This window comes from Drosophila mauritiana, chromosome 2L, assembly GCF_004382145.1.
Source record: "Drosophila mauritiana strain mau12 chromosome 2L, ASM438214v1, whole genome shotgun sequence".
NCBI lineage: Eukaryota > Metazoa > Arthropoda > Insecta > Diptera > Drosophilidae > Drosophila > Drosophila mauritiana.
In genome coordinates this window covers 7,869,438-7,884,267 of record NC_046667.1, presented here as the reverse complement: position 1 = coordinate 7,884,267, position 14,830 = coordinate 7,869,438, and the positions used below count along the sequence as shown (strand labels likewise).

The following is a 14,830-nucleotide window of genomic DNA, read 5'->3' as shown; positions in this document are numbered from 1 at the left end:
TAAACACAAAGTCATTCGTTTATATATCATATCTTCTTTATTGCAAAAAAACAAATACAAATTATAAAATAGGGTATAAATATATTGCAAAACGGGACGAATTGATTAATTTCTAATATACATCAGTTCTAAAAATTTCTCTAATTTTGTAAACTCAAATATACAAAAATAGTACCACATTATAGGGAGGGAATTGTAAACTAAATCGATATAGTGAGAATTTCTTACAACCATTTGGTTACAGAGATTAGGAAAGATTCTGTAGGATTTTGTTCGTTTGTGATGTTCAGCTGGGAAATATTTGAAATATTTCAAAATTGGATATCATACCAATTTATCCAGCCATTTTTGTGTCAGTGAGCTTTTGTGTAAACATAACAAGTGTGTAAAAAACTGGAGTGATCATAAAAATAGTTTCTCGTTCTTAAAATAGTAGGTACACCGGTGCGTAAGAGTGCGCAGTAGAGAGCTAAAGAACTAATTGAGCAAATGCTAGCCACCACAACTGGGAAGGAATATCATAATTAATACTTTATACAATACAAATATAAACTAGGTACGCGATGATGCAAATAATATCGTACATATCTAAAAAGAAACCTATTTGAGCGACAGACATGCACTTATATGTGTTTGGAATCACCAACGTCTAATTGCTATGACACTTTCAGTATACTATATTAATACGTATATCTTGATTTCTTTGTTCTTCATATGGCTTCTAAATGTTATTGTACGACATTCGGTTGCGCAATAAAATTGACATTCCTAATAAGTACTTTTTTACTGTATCAAATTCAATCAGCTGCTTCTTCACATTTCACTAGGTCATTGCTCTGATGGTTATGATTTGAGTTATGTTAAATTATCTTTTCGTTTACATATTTAGCCAAATCAAAATTCATATAAATCAGTCCGAAAATTTGTTGTTTTTAAACTACGTGAATGCATTGCTGTATCCTCTTGCAGATTCGAGACCCAATTCCATTATATTATGCTTATAATCTAATATTTTATCCATTTCCTGTATGTTAATCTTCTTGATAAGTATAAACGATTTGTGCGTGCACAAGCTGCCGTTTATAACACACCTTTGTTGCATATTATGTACACATAGTATTTTAGTTATTTGCGTTATCTAAACATTATGTACAAAAATTACCTACACTATTCATATACACCGATATCTAAACGTATGTCTTTATGCTCTTCTTAAATACGTTCTTGCATAGATATTGAACTCGGTTCGGCTCTTAGACATTGACTAACATATAGTTTGTTCGTGCTGATGGAGATTCCAGTTTAGGCCGGGTGATTCGCCACATTCTGGCCCCTTTGGGCGCGCATAAAGTGTCGGGTATTCAGGGGATATTGCCGCGAATAGGAAATGAGAGTGGACCCCAAAGCAATGCTCAATGGAGCTCGCGATCGGCCTGGCAGGCTAATGAACACCGTGCCCACAGCCGCCAAATTGTCAAATGTGGGCTCTATGGCTACCATCATAATGCGCGAGCTTTGGCGGCGTGTGGAGTGGTGCATCACCGATTGCGAGTCACCAGCAGATTGCTCCTGGAGAAGAAGCGCCTGGCGGGCGCGCTGTCGCATGGCACGGGCCGAGGAGGAGGAGGAGGTCGGCTGCGGACTGTCCATATCAAGGCCGCTCGAGGCCAAGAAGATCTGGGCGAATGGACGCTTGGCCAGGTGCAACATCTCGACCACATGCTGTCTTCTGGCTCGTCTCAGATCCGCTGCCTGCTTCACCTTCCACACGATCACGCAGACGGCGAGGAAGAGGAAAAAGCAGGAGAAGAACACTGAGAAGAACACAAACAGATCAATGTGCAGCTGATCCTGGCGGAAGACGACGGAGCCGTAACTGGGTTCTGGTCCAGAGCTCGCTCGTAGAGCAATAAAAAAGCGTGTTGCACTCAGATTGTGGGCGTGCTGGGGCAGGGTCAGCACCAAGCGATTCTTCAGCCCAAAGAGGCGCAACAATGTGTTGCAATGATTAAGCGTTACATGTGTACTCAAATCCTTGGCGTGCTGATCTTTCACTATAAAGTTGTGACCACCATGGCTCTTGCAGTCCTGCAACTGGGGCACGTAATAGGTATTGGCTCCGATCCTCTCTCCTCCGCCTCCTCCTAGGCCCCCGCCACCAATGCGACGCTCGGGTGAAAACAATTTCTGTATAGTTACATTATCGTGCCTCGGCAAAGCCACATTCAATGGATGCTCCCGTTTTATCTTCGGTCCCCAGTTGTATCGGTTGTCGAGGAATATCTCGTGGTAGCCGGTTGTCTCATTCGTCTCAACTATAAATGAGTCGTCCTGTGGTGACATAAAAACATCCAACTCGCCTTGGGTCACATCGATAATGATGCGTATATCCACGTTCATAAAACGAGGCTGGATCACGAAGAACACGGTTTGGCCGGGCTTTAGGGCAGCTGGCTTCGATTTGCATTCCTCTGTGGTAGAATGTAAATAGAAAATAAGAGAGAATGCTATGAAATTTACAAGACCAATAAAATTATAAAAAAATAATATCGGTGTGATCAAGATTAGAGTAACGGGTATAGTTATATAAAACACAGAAGTCACTTACCAATTGGCTTGGCGTCGAAGCACATTCGCGACTCAACAGTTATCTGCTTGTAGCACTGATGGCCATCTGTGGGATTGCCAGCGTAGGAATCTCTACACTTGGAGCACTGAACCATCCAGCAGAGCTGCGCCGAATTCTTGCCCCCACCCGCAGTGCAGGTAGCATCGCTTTCCGTGTTGTTCGCGCAGTTGCACTTCTCCCCGGTGACGGGATCGCATATGTTTCCATGTCCATGACATTGGCAGGGCCGGCACTCCTTGTGCAAATCCTCACTGCCACGGAAGTATCCAGTTAAACAGCTATCGCAACGATCACCAGCGGTATGATTGCCACACCTCAGGCAGGTGGCATTGTAGGCTGGACCCTCTTGTAATATCCTTTCCAGCTCGGAGCGTGTCATATTAAACACTGCCGGATCCGCATCGTAGGCAACACACACATCACTATGGCCGTGGCAATAATCCAAGCAAGGTTGGCAGGCATGACCTTCGCGAGGATTGCCCACAAAAAGCGGCTGACACTTCTCGCACTGCTCTCCCATCGTGTTGTTGTGGCACTTGAGGCAAATATCCAGCCGACTGCTGGACTCGCAGTTGGAATGGCCATTGCACAAACACTGAATGCTACAATTGGCGCCCACGTAGCCAAAGTCGCACTGGCATTGATCCGGACTCACGCAATTTCCACGAACACATCCTTGGCTGCACACCGGCAAGCAGGCACCCTGCTCCTCGCGGTATCCCTGGGCACAGACGCACTTGTATCCCACTGCTGTGTCCAGGTCGATGCACTGTTCCGACACAATGTCACAGTTGTGATGGCCATTGATGCACTCATTCTCCGCCGGACACTGCACATAGTGCCAGGACACAACGTCAGCATGGGTTAGCTGTGAATCGTTTCGCCAGCTGGCATATATAAGATCGCAAGTGGATCCCGATGGATGTTCTTGCTTGTGCTCCAATGCTCCCTCCGTGCAAATGCCATCGCCATTAAATCCATCACGGGCGCACCAACCACAATGGGCGTGCTCCAGACAGCTGGAGCACTGTGTGTATACATGACATGGTTCCGGACAGCGTTGCAGCTCGCTAGCTTCCAATACCAATCCACAAACGCCACCAGCACAAAGTAGTGGCTGCGAACTGGGCGTCAAGCACAAGTTCAGCATAGTGGACCATTTGCACTCCTGGTGATCTTGAGTTGGCGTTTGACTCAAACACAAGCTGCAGTTCTCGTAGGTGTGGCATGGCGGCGGGCAACTTTCGACCACCCTGTATTGATTCTTTTCCACCAATTCCTTGGCTATGCATTCAACAGTGCCCAGTTCGTTCCTGGCCCAGTTGCATTGTGGCTGGAGCATACAGCTCTCACAGCTCAATTGATAACATTGCGGCAGGGGACACAGACCCAAAACTCCAACACTCAGTTCCTTGTTGCACCAGGCACTCCTCCTTCCGCAATCAACTCCAGCTGGCACGCATCTGCCTCGAATGCCACAGTCGTCACACCAGTGGCATACAGGAGCCACTTCTTGATGTGTTGGCCAGGCCGCCAAACAGGCTCCACAAGTTGCAAAGCTAGAGCAGTTCCTGCTCGCCATCCAGTCATCATCGCATGCAGCTCCATTGTTAACCACCAGGGTGCCATTGTGATTGGCACACGGTGTTCGTCCATGACTAAAGCAATGGCTACTGTAGCTATAAGTGTTCTGAATAGTACAGTAGCTGCAGCCCATGTAGTGCCGGCATTGGTATTTTCCGTTGCTCCACAGCTGGCAAATATCATCGGGCAAGGTTATCTTGGTGACGTGACTGTGCGTGGAGCTGCCATCCCATCCACCGATGACATAAATCGCACCCGTATCCGGATCAATTGCCATGTCCTCAGCATAACTCGAGGCTGGCACACGACCTATGAGCTCTACATCCTCTGTCAGTCGCACCCATTGATTGCATGCGTAAACATAGGCAATGAGAACATCTGTTCCATTGAAGGGCAGCGTCCGTCCACCATAAAGTATCATGTAGTGTTCGGTGGTGACGGCCGAGTGGAAATAGCGAGCTCTTGGAAGCAGCGAGGCAGGTGAATTCAGTTCCCTGAAACTGGGAAGTTCCGTCCAGCTCAGTTTCTGCAAGTCCAACGCATATAGATTGCTCTGTGGCTCCGTGGAATATCCTCCAAACAAGTAAACACTGTTTGTTTCCGGGTGGTACACGGAAGTGTGGCCATAAAGAACAGGCATTCTAGCACCCACAGCCGCGAGCTGTTGCCATCGCCCGGTGTCCAGGTTAAACTCCCACAACTCGAGTGGTCGGGATTTGTTTAGAGACAGTCCGCCCAGTAGAATCAACGACTCGTGCTCTTGATAGCGTAGATGGGTAAGCGTATGACCGGCTAGAGGTGGCGGTACATCGATCTATAAAAAATTTACATTATTCATTACCTTTTCTAGTCTTTTTTCAATGCACTCACCTGGTAATCAGCTTCAGTTGGTTCTACCTCCACTTTTATCTGACTCCATCTTTGATTCTGTATCGAGAACATCCAAAAATCATTTAGAAGCTGCGAGTTAGCACCAATCCCTCCGTAAATGTAGATAATCTGTTTTTTAACGTAAATTTCGGACGCATGGAAATAGCGACCGAGAGGCATTCGATCCTCTGGAGTGGACGATTCCACTGTGACCTGTAGCCACGTGCTATTCTTTGTGTCGAATTGCCGGAAATCGTTGAGAGGTCCATGATTTGGTGAGTATCCACCGAACATCCAAAGGGATCCCCTACGATCTGCATTCACCGAGTGTCCGAATCGCGGAATCGTCTTCCTCAGGTGCTCCAGACTTTCACTTAGCAGTTGTGTATTAAAGAGCTCCGTCATTACCAGGTGGTTCCGCTGAACTAGGGTACCGCAATCAGCACCTGCATAATTGGCATTACTGCAGATGCACCTGCCGTACTCTGTATCGCAGAACCCCTGCATCCTCTTGGCGTTGCAGTTGCTTGGACAAATTTCAATCTCACAGCTGGCACCCACATATCCGGCCGGACAAACACAACGTTGTTGGGCATCGCAGATGTGCGGAGAAATACAACTTCCGGCCACGCAATTCATTACGGAGTACAATGCATTAAATCCAAAGTGTCGTCTCTCACTTCCCTGCTTATAGTGGACCGTGACATGACTGGAACGTGCCTCGATAATCCTTGCCGAGCTGTAGGGAGCACAGACCACGGCTAGGAGTTGGTTCTGCTGAGTGGCACCTGTCAGGTCCGGCAGACTGTCATATATGTACACAGCATTCTCATCACAATCCATGGCCAGACTCTGCCACTGGAACTCCAGCTGAAGAAGCGATTTCTCTGCGTGCAGTGTCTTTGGTTGTAATATCCACAAGCACTCTTTTACCTCCAGGCTGGCACCCCATGGTGACCGATAAGATTGGTATGAGCCAATAGCACTCTTGCCAATATTAGTTAGTATTCCGCGGGATTCACATTGGTAATAGCATTTACCGCCGCCTCGAGGATCTCCGTAGTAGCCGGGAGCACACAGTTCACAATTGAGTCCCTGGGTATTGTCCTTGCAATAGCACTCACCGTTGCTGACATTACAGACACCCAGATCTTGGTTCCCATGACCATTGCACTCGCAGGGAAGACATCCATGTGGAGCGGTAGCGTTTCCATAGCTCCCCTGTCGACATCGCTCGCACTTTTCACCTTCCGACCAATCCTGACACTGATCACATTTCCCCAATCGTTCATTGCAAGTCGAGTGATTATTGCAGCCACAACTTAGTCCACAATCCGCTCCAGTCCAACCCAAAGCACAGCGGCAGGTGTAATCCGGCGGTCCTGAGCAATTTCCGTTTTGGCATAACTCATAGCAGGTCCTCACACAACTGAACTTGCCATCGCCTATGTAACCTCTTCGGCAATGGCAATTGTAGCTGCCCTGGGTATTGGTACACTTCGCCTCCTTATGGCAATCGTGCAGACCCAGTCCACACTCGTCAACATCTGGACACTGGGCATACGCCCACTCCGCATCGTGATGCGAGGAACTATTTAAAGCCAAAGAACAATTTCCAGCACTGTAGCTGAAATCACCCTGCATGCAGATGCCCTCGATGGGATTGTCGCGATCAAAGCACCAGCCACAGCTCAGTGTTCGCAGACAGGATGAACAGTTTCGATGCTGTTCGCAGGATTTGCACTGCTGCTGCAAAAAATGCGGTGTCTGCTGGGGTTTGTGATCGGCAATTTCTTGCGTCTGACGACTGACTACCTGATCCACCCATTCTCGGCACATTCCAAACTGATATTCGCTTGTGTAAACGGAAAAACTGAAGCACTGTGCGCTGGCCTCACACCAAACGCATCGTCCACGCTCGCCGAGGCATTCCTGACAGCCTTGCCGTTCTCTGCAGGATCGTGGGCATTGCTCAACCGCACGCACACTGCTATTGGTCTTGCCGATCCTACCGCAACGGGCGTCCTCGGTCCACCACTCGCACTCACCACTCCGGGCGCAGGCCTCGCAGCTAACGTAGTTTGTGCAGTTCGAACACTGACTGGGCTGGCTGATCAGGTAGGACCAGTGAAAGGTATCCAGAGTCTCCATCTTGCACACTTCAGTCTCGTTGACGGATCGCAAATGGCAGATGTTGGTGAGAGGACACCAGGCACAGGAGGCGTCAGTGAGGCAGTGCAGGCAGTTGGAGTACTGGGTACACTTGCCAGAGTAGTATGGTTCCAAATACTCGAATGTAAAGGCGTTTAGCTGGCCGTTATGCAGGTGCTGCAGTTCCATCTTGGTCTTTTGATAGGCGTTGTAAATACCGTTTCCTCCAATTCTTCGTCGAGTCTGTAGTAAATGTGAAAAGTTTAATATTTTTGAATTAGAAGTAGAGAAAATTCTGTGAAGCACTCACCTGAAAATCAATGGTGAAAGGCTGCTCCGTGGTGGGCAACTGGACATTGCTGCAGTAGCTCTGATTTGAGCTCTGCGTAGTGACGTTGACGAGCTCATCGAGATTAAGGCCCAGGCCAGCGCGCAACACAGCCGAGGAGTAACTGGTGCACACCTGGATGGCTGAGTTGTTCCATTGATGTTGCGGACGCACGAATCCCACCAAACGGGCAAGCATTTCTCCCTCGAGTTTGTGCTCGAAATATGTGGTAAACGGCGGCGAGGCAAAATCCACCATAGTAGCATTCACAATACCCACGTAATCCGGCATGGTGTAGTTGATTGGAAAGTGGTACTTGATGTATGTAAGTCCCGGGCGGCGATCAGTACTGGTGCACAACGATGGTCGACGAATCTCTGTGCCCTTGTCACCCCACCAGCCTGAACTATCTCCACATATTCCGTAGTTGTCATCGCGATGATGGCATTTTGCATTCTGGACACACCATGTGCACTCGTTTAATCCCAGTTTGCTGGCCACTGAGAATGCTGCCTTATTTCCGGATGACTTTCCCCATTGCGAACCATGTACCAAACACGAGTGACAATCGCCGAGTGAGGGGCATATCCCTGGGCATCTGGTGGTTTGCAGATTAGTTGTGCAGTTGGCACCGATGGTGCGACCGTAGCAGCTGCTATCTGCCGAGCACCAGCCACACTCCGGATTCGAAAGGCAGGCGGTGTGCGAGGAATGCAATCTGCAGGAGATCTCCGGATTGTACAATGTATTCTCCACCCTCAGCACCTGGGGAAGTTCGTAGGCAAAGAGATCCGCATTCACATTTCCATGGTAACCGCCCACAATCAGGAGTGTGTGATTCCGGCGCAGAGCAGCCGCATGTGCAAATACACCCTGCGGCTTGGGGTAAAGACTATCATCAGCGGAGACCACTTGATTAATCCAAATGTGACAGCTAAGATGGTACCAGTACATTTGGTTGTCGTAGCAAATCTCATCTTTGTTGTGCCGGTGAGTATAACCACCGAAGACAACCATGTAGTTGCCCGAAATGGTGGCCGTGTGGAATGCTCGCTCCCTGGGTATATTGGTGTCCCTGAGCGCCGTTCGGGGGTATAAAATCTCCGTCCAGTGCATTTGATCCAGTTGAAAAGCGTAAATGCGATCCGAGAGCTTAGAGAAGCGGGCCAAGCTCGTCATGATTCCACCAAACACAATTAACGAATTGGTGGCTTTGTAATAGACCGTCGAATGCGCTGCCAGGCGAACGTCCAAGGTCTTGCCGCCTCTCGGTTGCACCAGCTCCCATTGCGAGTCCTCAGAGAGGGGAAGTGGGATACGATATACGCTGGATGAGAACTCACCCGTCTCCAGACTACCACCGAATATATAGAGATAAGATCCAGCGGCGTTAAGCGTATGCCTGGCCAAAGCAGGCGGCTTGACTGCGGACCTGATTGCCATTTGCTTCCATTTGCCACCACTTTCCGTGTTATTGTACTGCCAGAGATCACTGTAGAAACTACCATTGGCATGCTTCCCGCCATATATGACAAAGCCGCCGGGCACTCGATCCGCCGCATGGCCATATCGTCCGTGCGGCTTGTGATCTGTAACCTCCTCCAATATATCTTCCAGATACTCGTTCAACTCTTCATCCGTCGAATTTGCATTCACAATCGTAAGAGGCAGGGAGGAGCGCGTGCGGCGCTGGTGCAGATTGGATTCCGCCAAGGTGTACAGAATGTTGCGGAAGAAGCTTACGTCGCTATTCAGACCCCATAGCTTGGCTTCGTCCTCGTTTTTGTGCTGGAGAACGGCCTTGAGCAAAGTATGGTCGATTTTTTGAGGATGGTAGAAGTGACGGCGACTCTGGAGCGCAATTCCCCACTCATCCTCCCACTGGCTGGTGCTGAAGCGATAAATCTGAAAGAAAACCAACCAAATTAGTACGTTCTCTTTTATCGTGAATACAATAGAATAGTGTATAAGACTTACCTGAAGCGTGCTTATCACGTTATTCAGATCGTATCCGCCGAAGACGTAAAGTGCGTCCTCGTCCTCCATGTAGACAGCGCTGTGGGCGGCACGGGCCGTCATGCCCTCGGCGTCGGTGGCCAGCCAGCGCCAGCTGCTGCCCGCTGGATGATCACTCAGATCACAGAGCCGGCCGCTGAAACCGCGCGAGCAATGGCATATGCTTTTCTGGCAACGACCTCGTCCCTGGCTCTCACCACATCGCTGGGGACAGGCCTCATCCTCGCAGTCGGGGCCCACCCACTCTCCGTGACAAACGCACTGATGGCCCACGCACTTCCCATGATTATGGCAGTTGTTTAGACAGTTTGATATGTAGTAGGAGGCGCGAAAGCCGTCCAGCACGTAATTCGTGTCGCTGTACATCAGGATGAGCATCTGCAGAGAGAAGATAAGCTATGAGAAGGGCATACAGTCTATGAATGGTGAACAGTGTCCCTTAATGACTGCCACCATATTATAAATATATTAGAACAAGATCAAGCTTAGCTGATGTAAGCTTGACCCTAATGCGTAAAGATAATATTCAACAGATTATTTTGGAGCTTGTCTAATTGAAGGTCATGTATGGTGCACATATTCCGGGTTTCTAATTGTGCAAGTTTTTGAATAACTTTATTCCACAAATAGCTAACAGGCAGAACACAACTTACACTCCCGCTGCGTGCCACCAGTCGCTGGGGCTGGGTGCGTCCACTGAAGCTCCCCAGGAGGGTCGAGTTAAAGGAGTCGCCATCGTAGACGTAGATGTAGTCGTAGGAGCACTCGGTGCCCATGCTGTGGAAGGTTAGCGTGATGTACTGGCTATCATTGCGCGCCTTGATAAGCCACTCGCAATGCGAGTCCTGCGTGTAGTTAAAGCCGGAGGGTCCATCGGAGATTTCGCCGTAGGGCTCCGTGAACACCTTCCGGCTGCGATCGCACGGCGCCGACGGCGATGTGGACGGGTGGGCCTGCTCTGTTTGCAGCACCAGCGTCCAGAATGTCAAGGTTGCCAGCAACGCGTACATTTTCTGCATTTTAATCGCTCACTTTTTATGCAAATTTTTGGCTTTCTCACTGGTTGCCGTTTTGACCGTTTAGATTTGCTCTAGCCAGCGCCCGCTGGCTGCTGCCATTGCTCACGACTTGCCGCTGGGCCCGGGCCACCAGCGCATCCGGTTTGGTCTGCTGGATATTCGCTATATTTCCAATTATTTTCCACGGAAAATTGTTGAAAATATTTCGATTTATTTTTTTTGTATCGGGCCCTATCGGTCTTCGATAACGACGTTGTTTGTCGCCGCCTATCGCTGCAAGTCGCGAGCAAAACAAAACATATGTTTCGTCTTCGCTGGCAATGCCACTTTCACTTTTTGGTATTTTCTTTAAATCTGATCTGGCAGCGCTCTGCATCAAGTTACCATTGGGATATCGAAATATTATATATGAAATATATTATTTTCTGTGATTTAATTAGCATATTATTCTGGAGATCGAGTAAGCAACCAAGATTCCTTGAACATTAAAAATTACTTGACAAAAATTAATGTGGGGCGAAAATGTATTCTTTCATATTTTACGTAGGTTCGCAGATAAGGTTTTCGTGATACTAACAATTCATAAAACAAACAAACATAATATAACTAGTTGATAAGGCGTTTACAAACTTTACTAACTAATAATAATAGTATTCTTCTGTGAAAAGTTTTAATATATGCACATTCAAAACAAATGTAAAAACTGTTGAATTTACTTCAAAAGGTAAAAAACCGTTTAAACAGTGCTTAAGAACAATCCAAACATCGATATGCATATCTAGTCACAACAGTGAAACGATAACCTATCGATAGCTCATGGCTTGACAGCACGCTGCCATCGCTATGTGATTTCCTTCTTTTTTCGCCTTCACGAAATCAAGATGGTAAGCGTTTCCCAAAATCGTAGAACATCCGAATTTGTTATGCCCGAAATTAAGTGATTCCGCCACCAGAGCGGGAATACCGAAATGACTGACTTAAGGAGCGGTGTATCGCGGATCGCGACGGCCAACAAGTGCGTTGCTGTTCGCCTTAAAAATTCGGTGTCGCTGCCCAAGGAATTTTGTACTAATGAGATTTGTGTGTTTTCCAGGTGAACGTACCGAAACAACGCCGCACCTTCTGCAAGAAGTGCAAGGTCCACAAGCTGCACAAGGTGACGCAGTACAAGAAGTCCAAGGAGCGCAAGGGAGCTCAGGGCAGGCGTCGTTACGACAGGAAACAGCAGGGTTTCGGAGGTCAGACCAAGCCCATCTTCAGGAAGAAGGTAAGTCCCTCATCCGTCCACTGCTACCGGGATCCCTTGCCGCCGGATTGCCGTCGACAATTATGGCGGCAAGATTGGAATCCCTGGAATGGCGCTTCGTAGAACTAAATCGCTGCGCTCGTTGAGCATTATGCTTTTTGGTGGGAAAAAACTGTGCCAGATCAAAACTGTTGTTGCACTGGTGCGGCCGTGCAGGCAGCGTTGTGTGGCATCCACGCCCACAACGCCCCACCGGCAACTTCAGACAATCCAATGAATTCATGACCCTCATTGGTGTGCCGCTTGCTAACTGGAGTTCTCTTATTCCGTTTTAGGCCAAGACCACCAAGAAGATTGTGCTGCGTATGGAGTGCACCGAGTGCAAATACCGCAAGCAGACTCCCCTGAAGCGTTGCAAGCACTTCGAGCTGGGAGGTGACAAGAAGCGCAAGGGACAGATGATCCAGTTCTAGGCACCTTCTTTACACCATCATAATCCTTTTTTCGCTAACGAAGTGGTTTTATGTTGTTTTCGCGCCGCTGCACGGCGGCAAATAAAACAAAATAAACTTGTAGACGTAAGCTTTAAAAAATGTTTAATTGCAAAATGTAGCAACATGTGCTATATCACAAGATGGTCACGCTCTGCGCCAGGCAGCTCACACTCGCTGGCCATCCGCCAGGATCAGATCGGGTGTGCTGCAATGGAAATCCTAATGAGCTTTCAATTTGACTTAGCCTCTCCATGGAACTTACTCTAAAATTCGCGGCTCCAGACCTTCAGATTGCATTTTCTGCTTGACCGCCGGTGCGGGCACACCCACTTGCACCATTTTGAAGAACTTTCTGTACCGCAGATCTTCACAAGCGCGCACACCAAGTGGTTCGGGCGGGAATTCCGGCTCCGCTGGACTCTCGGTGGGCGGTGGTACCGTTGTGTCCAGCATGGATGCTTCTTCGTTGGGTTGCTGATTTGATAACGCTGGCGCTTCGGAGGCCCCCGCCGCTACATGGTGCTCGGTGGGTATGGACGCCAGCTTGGCTTCCAGGATGATGAGGGAGGCCTCCGTCTTCTGCAGCTGCCGCTCCATCTCCACGAACTTCGTCTCGCAGCCCAGGGCAAATTCATTTAGAAAGGTGCAGGTGCTGACCAGGAAATGGTTGACAAAGGCCAGGATGCGTTTCTGGTTGAGCGGCGGTATCTGGAGGAACAGATTTAGCTGGCGGTGCAGTTAACCCTTGGGTATAACTCCCATACCTGGGTCTTGTCCACATTGCTGGTGATTGCTGCAGTTGCATCCATTATTTTGTTGTTTTTACCAGCCGTCTTTTATTTTAGTACTTTTATGGGTTGCCAGGCTACTGACGATACTAAAATATTGTTCGCTGAACTAAAAATTCGGTATTTCGCACATAACTTAACACTGTTAACTTGGCGCGTAATTTGAAAAGGATAAAGTACTAAAGTTTCTTAATGTTTTGAAATTTAATTTTCCAACATAAATTAGGTAGTATTTTCAAATCGGAAAAAAAGTATATAAAAATTACATACATACATAGTTATAGAAACCCATTCAACAACAAACCCAGCATTTTGTTTTAAATATTTTATTTATTCACTTTATTGTATCTTAACATGAAATGTGTGAATGAAATTTCTCCGAGTATTATGCACTTCTTCGTCAATTTATTATAAAAGTATCGTTCAGTTAATATGCATTTCCTTTGACTTTATTCATATATGTATGTATAAACTTATGTGCTGGGTGTTCCATTAGGACCTGGGACCTTTCCACTATGCTCAAATCTACAATGAACTTTTATTTTGACTTAGTTAAATAATGCTTATCGTGCCCATCTCGGCGTCGCTTTCTGCGGCTTAAGTATTAGTTTGAATGCCAAATCGGATCCTCGTTTTATTTTTTATATTTGTATTACATTACTTTTTGTTAGCATATTTTATGGGAATTTCATTGTGGATCCCCGAATTTTCGGTCTTTGTTGAAACAAAACGCATGCGTGCAGCTTGTGTTTGTCGGCAGTGGATTTGTAATGGTTTGTAGAAACGAAAATGCAAACTGAGTTAGGAAATCAAAAATGCTGCCAGCAGCGAGAACTGTTCGAAAATGAAAATGCCAAGTGAATGTTATTAACTTTTGCCACCGTTGCAAACGAGAACCAGCTGGTCTACAACGTTCTCATCACTGAATCTGAATAGTGGGTGTGCTGTTTGAAAATTGTGAGAAATCAAAAGGCAGACGCAAGTCACAGGGCTTCTTTTTGTAAAACTTTATTTAAAATAAAAATACACGGTAATAAAAAATCAAGAATTTACAGTTAAAATTAGAAATCAATAGATTTATGTATATATATATATATGTAAATGTATAAATCTGCTATATAACTGTGAGTGGCTGGTCATCCACAACTATTTCAATTATTACCATTATCATTCATCATCGGCTCATCAGAGTTTCGGATCACCGAGGTAATCCAAAAGGCGATTCGGATTCTCGATTGTAACAACTAAGGCGTAAATTAAAATACGTAATTAAAATAATAGAGGATTTGCTTGGTGTACACAGATCGCAATCGTTTTTGATTCTGATTCGTCGTTTTCGAATATCAAGTTTTTGGGTGTTAGGTTTTAAAGTTTGTGGAGAGTGCCGGTCGGTGAAAGGCTCACGTAATTGTAATAATAATATAATAATAATTGGTAATACTAAAAACTAATATTGAGTTGCTCGGCGTTCACGTTCAAGTCACATATCTAAATCTGATCATTCATCGTGTAATTAATTTACTTGATTAAAATTACGAGTACGCATCCATGGTAAGCGAATCTATGTTTATTCAACTACGAAATCCATTGGATCAGCGATTGGCGCCAACATTTTGTTTGTTTGTTACTTTCTTTCATTCGTTAATACTAGGCATAAATTAAATAAATAGCTTAGCATACGTTTATAGCTTGCCTGCAATTATTA

The 14,830-nt window shown here is 46.7% G+C and overlaps 3 protein-coding genes across 3 annotated transcripts; 1 reads left to right on the top strand and 2 right to left on the bottom strand.

The window, feature by feature from the left end:
- Nucleotides 1-673: 673 nt before the first annotated feature.
- On the bottom strand, nucleotides 674-10,857 carry LOC117140419 (multiple epidermal growth factor-like domains protein 8). The gene is made up of 6 exons (XM_033303350.1): nucleotides 10,232-10,857; nucleotides 9,540-9,956; nucleotides 7,545-9,467; nucleotides 5,084-7,477; nucleotides 2,609-5,027; nucleotides 674-2,471 (listed from the first exon to the last, which is right to left on the bottom strand). The coding sequence occupies exons 1-6, from the start codon at nucleotides 10,595-10,597 to the stop codon at nucleotides 1,303-1,305; spliced, it is 8,688 nt and encodes a 2,895-aa protein (XP_033159241.1). The 5' UTR covers nucleotides 10,598-10,857; the 3' UTR covers nucleotides 674-1,302.
- Nucleotides 10,858-11,391: 534 nt separating this feature from the next.
- On the top strand, nucleotides 11,392-12,425 carry LOC117137081 (60S ribosomal protein L44; the record flags this gene model as incomplete). Its single annotated transcript, XM_033298314.1, has 3 exons — nucleotides 11,392-11,481; nucleotides 11,691-11,864; nucleotides 12,179-12,425. Coding segments are annotated over 3 exons (402 nt in total), but the record flags the coding sequence as incomplete, so codon positions are not given.
- LOC117150365 (WASH complex subunit 3) lies at nucleotides 12,423-13,192 on the bottom strand. Its single transcript, XM_033317225.1, has 3 exons — nucleotides 13,102-13,192; nucleotides 12,600-13,045; nucleotides 12,423-12,542 (listed from the first exon to the last, which is right to left on the bottom strand). Exons 1-3 carry the CDS (start codon nucleotides 13,144-13,146, stop codon nucleotides 12,503-12,505), a joined length of 531 nt encoding a protein of 176 aa, XP_033173116.1. The 5' UTR covers nucleotides 13,147-13,192; the 3' UTR covers nucleotides 12,423-12,502.
- Between the last annotated feature and the right edge of the window lie 1,638 nt (nucleotides 13,193-14,830).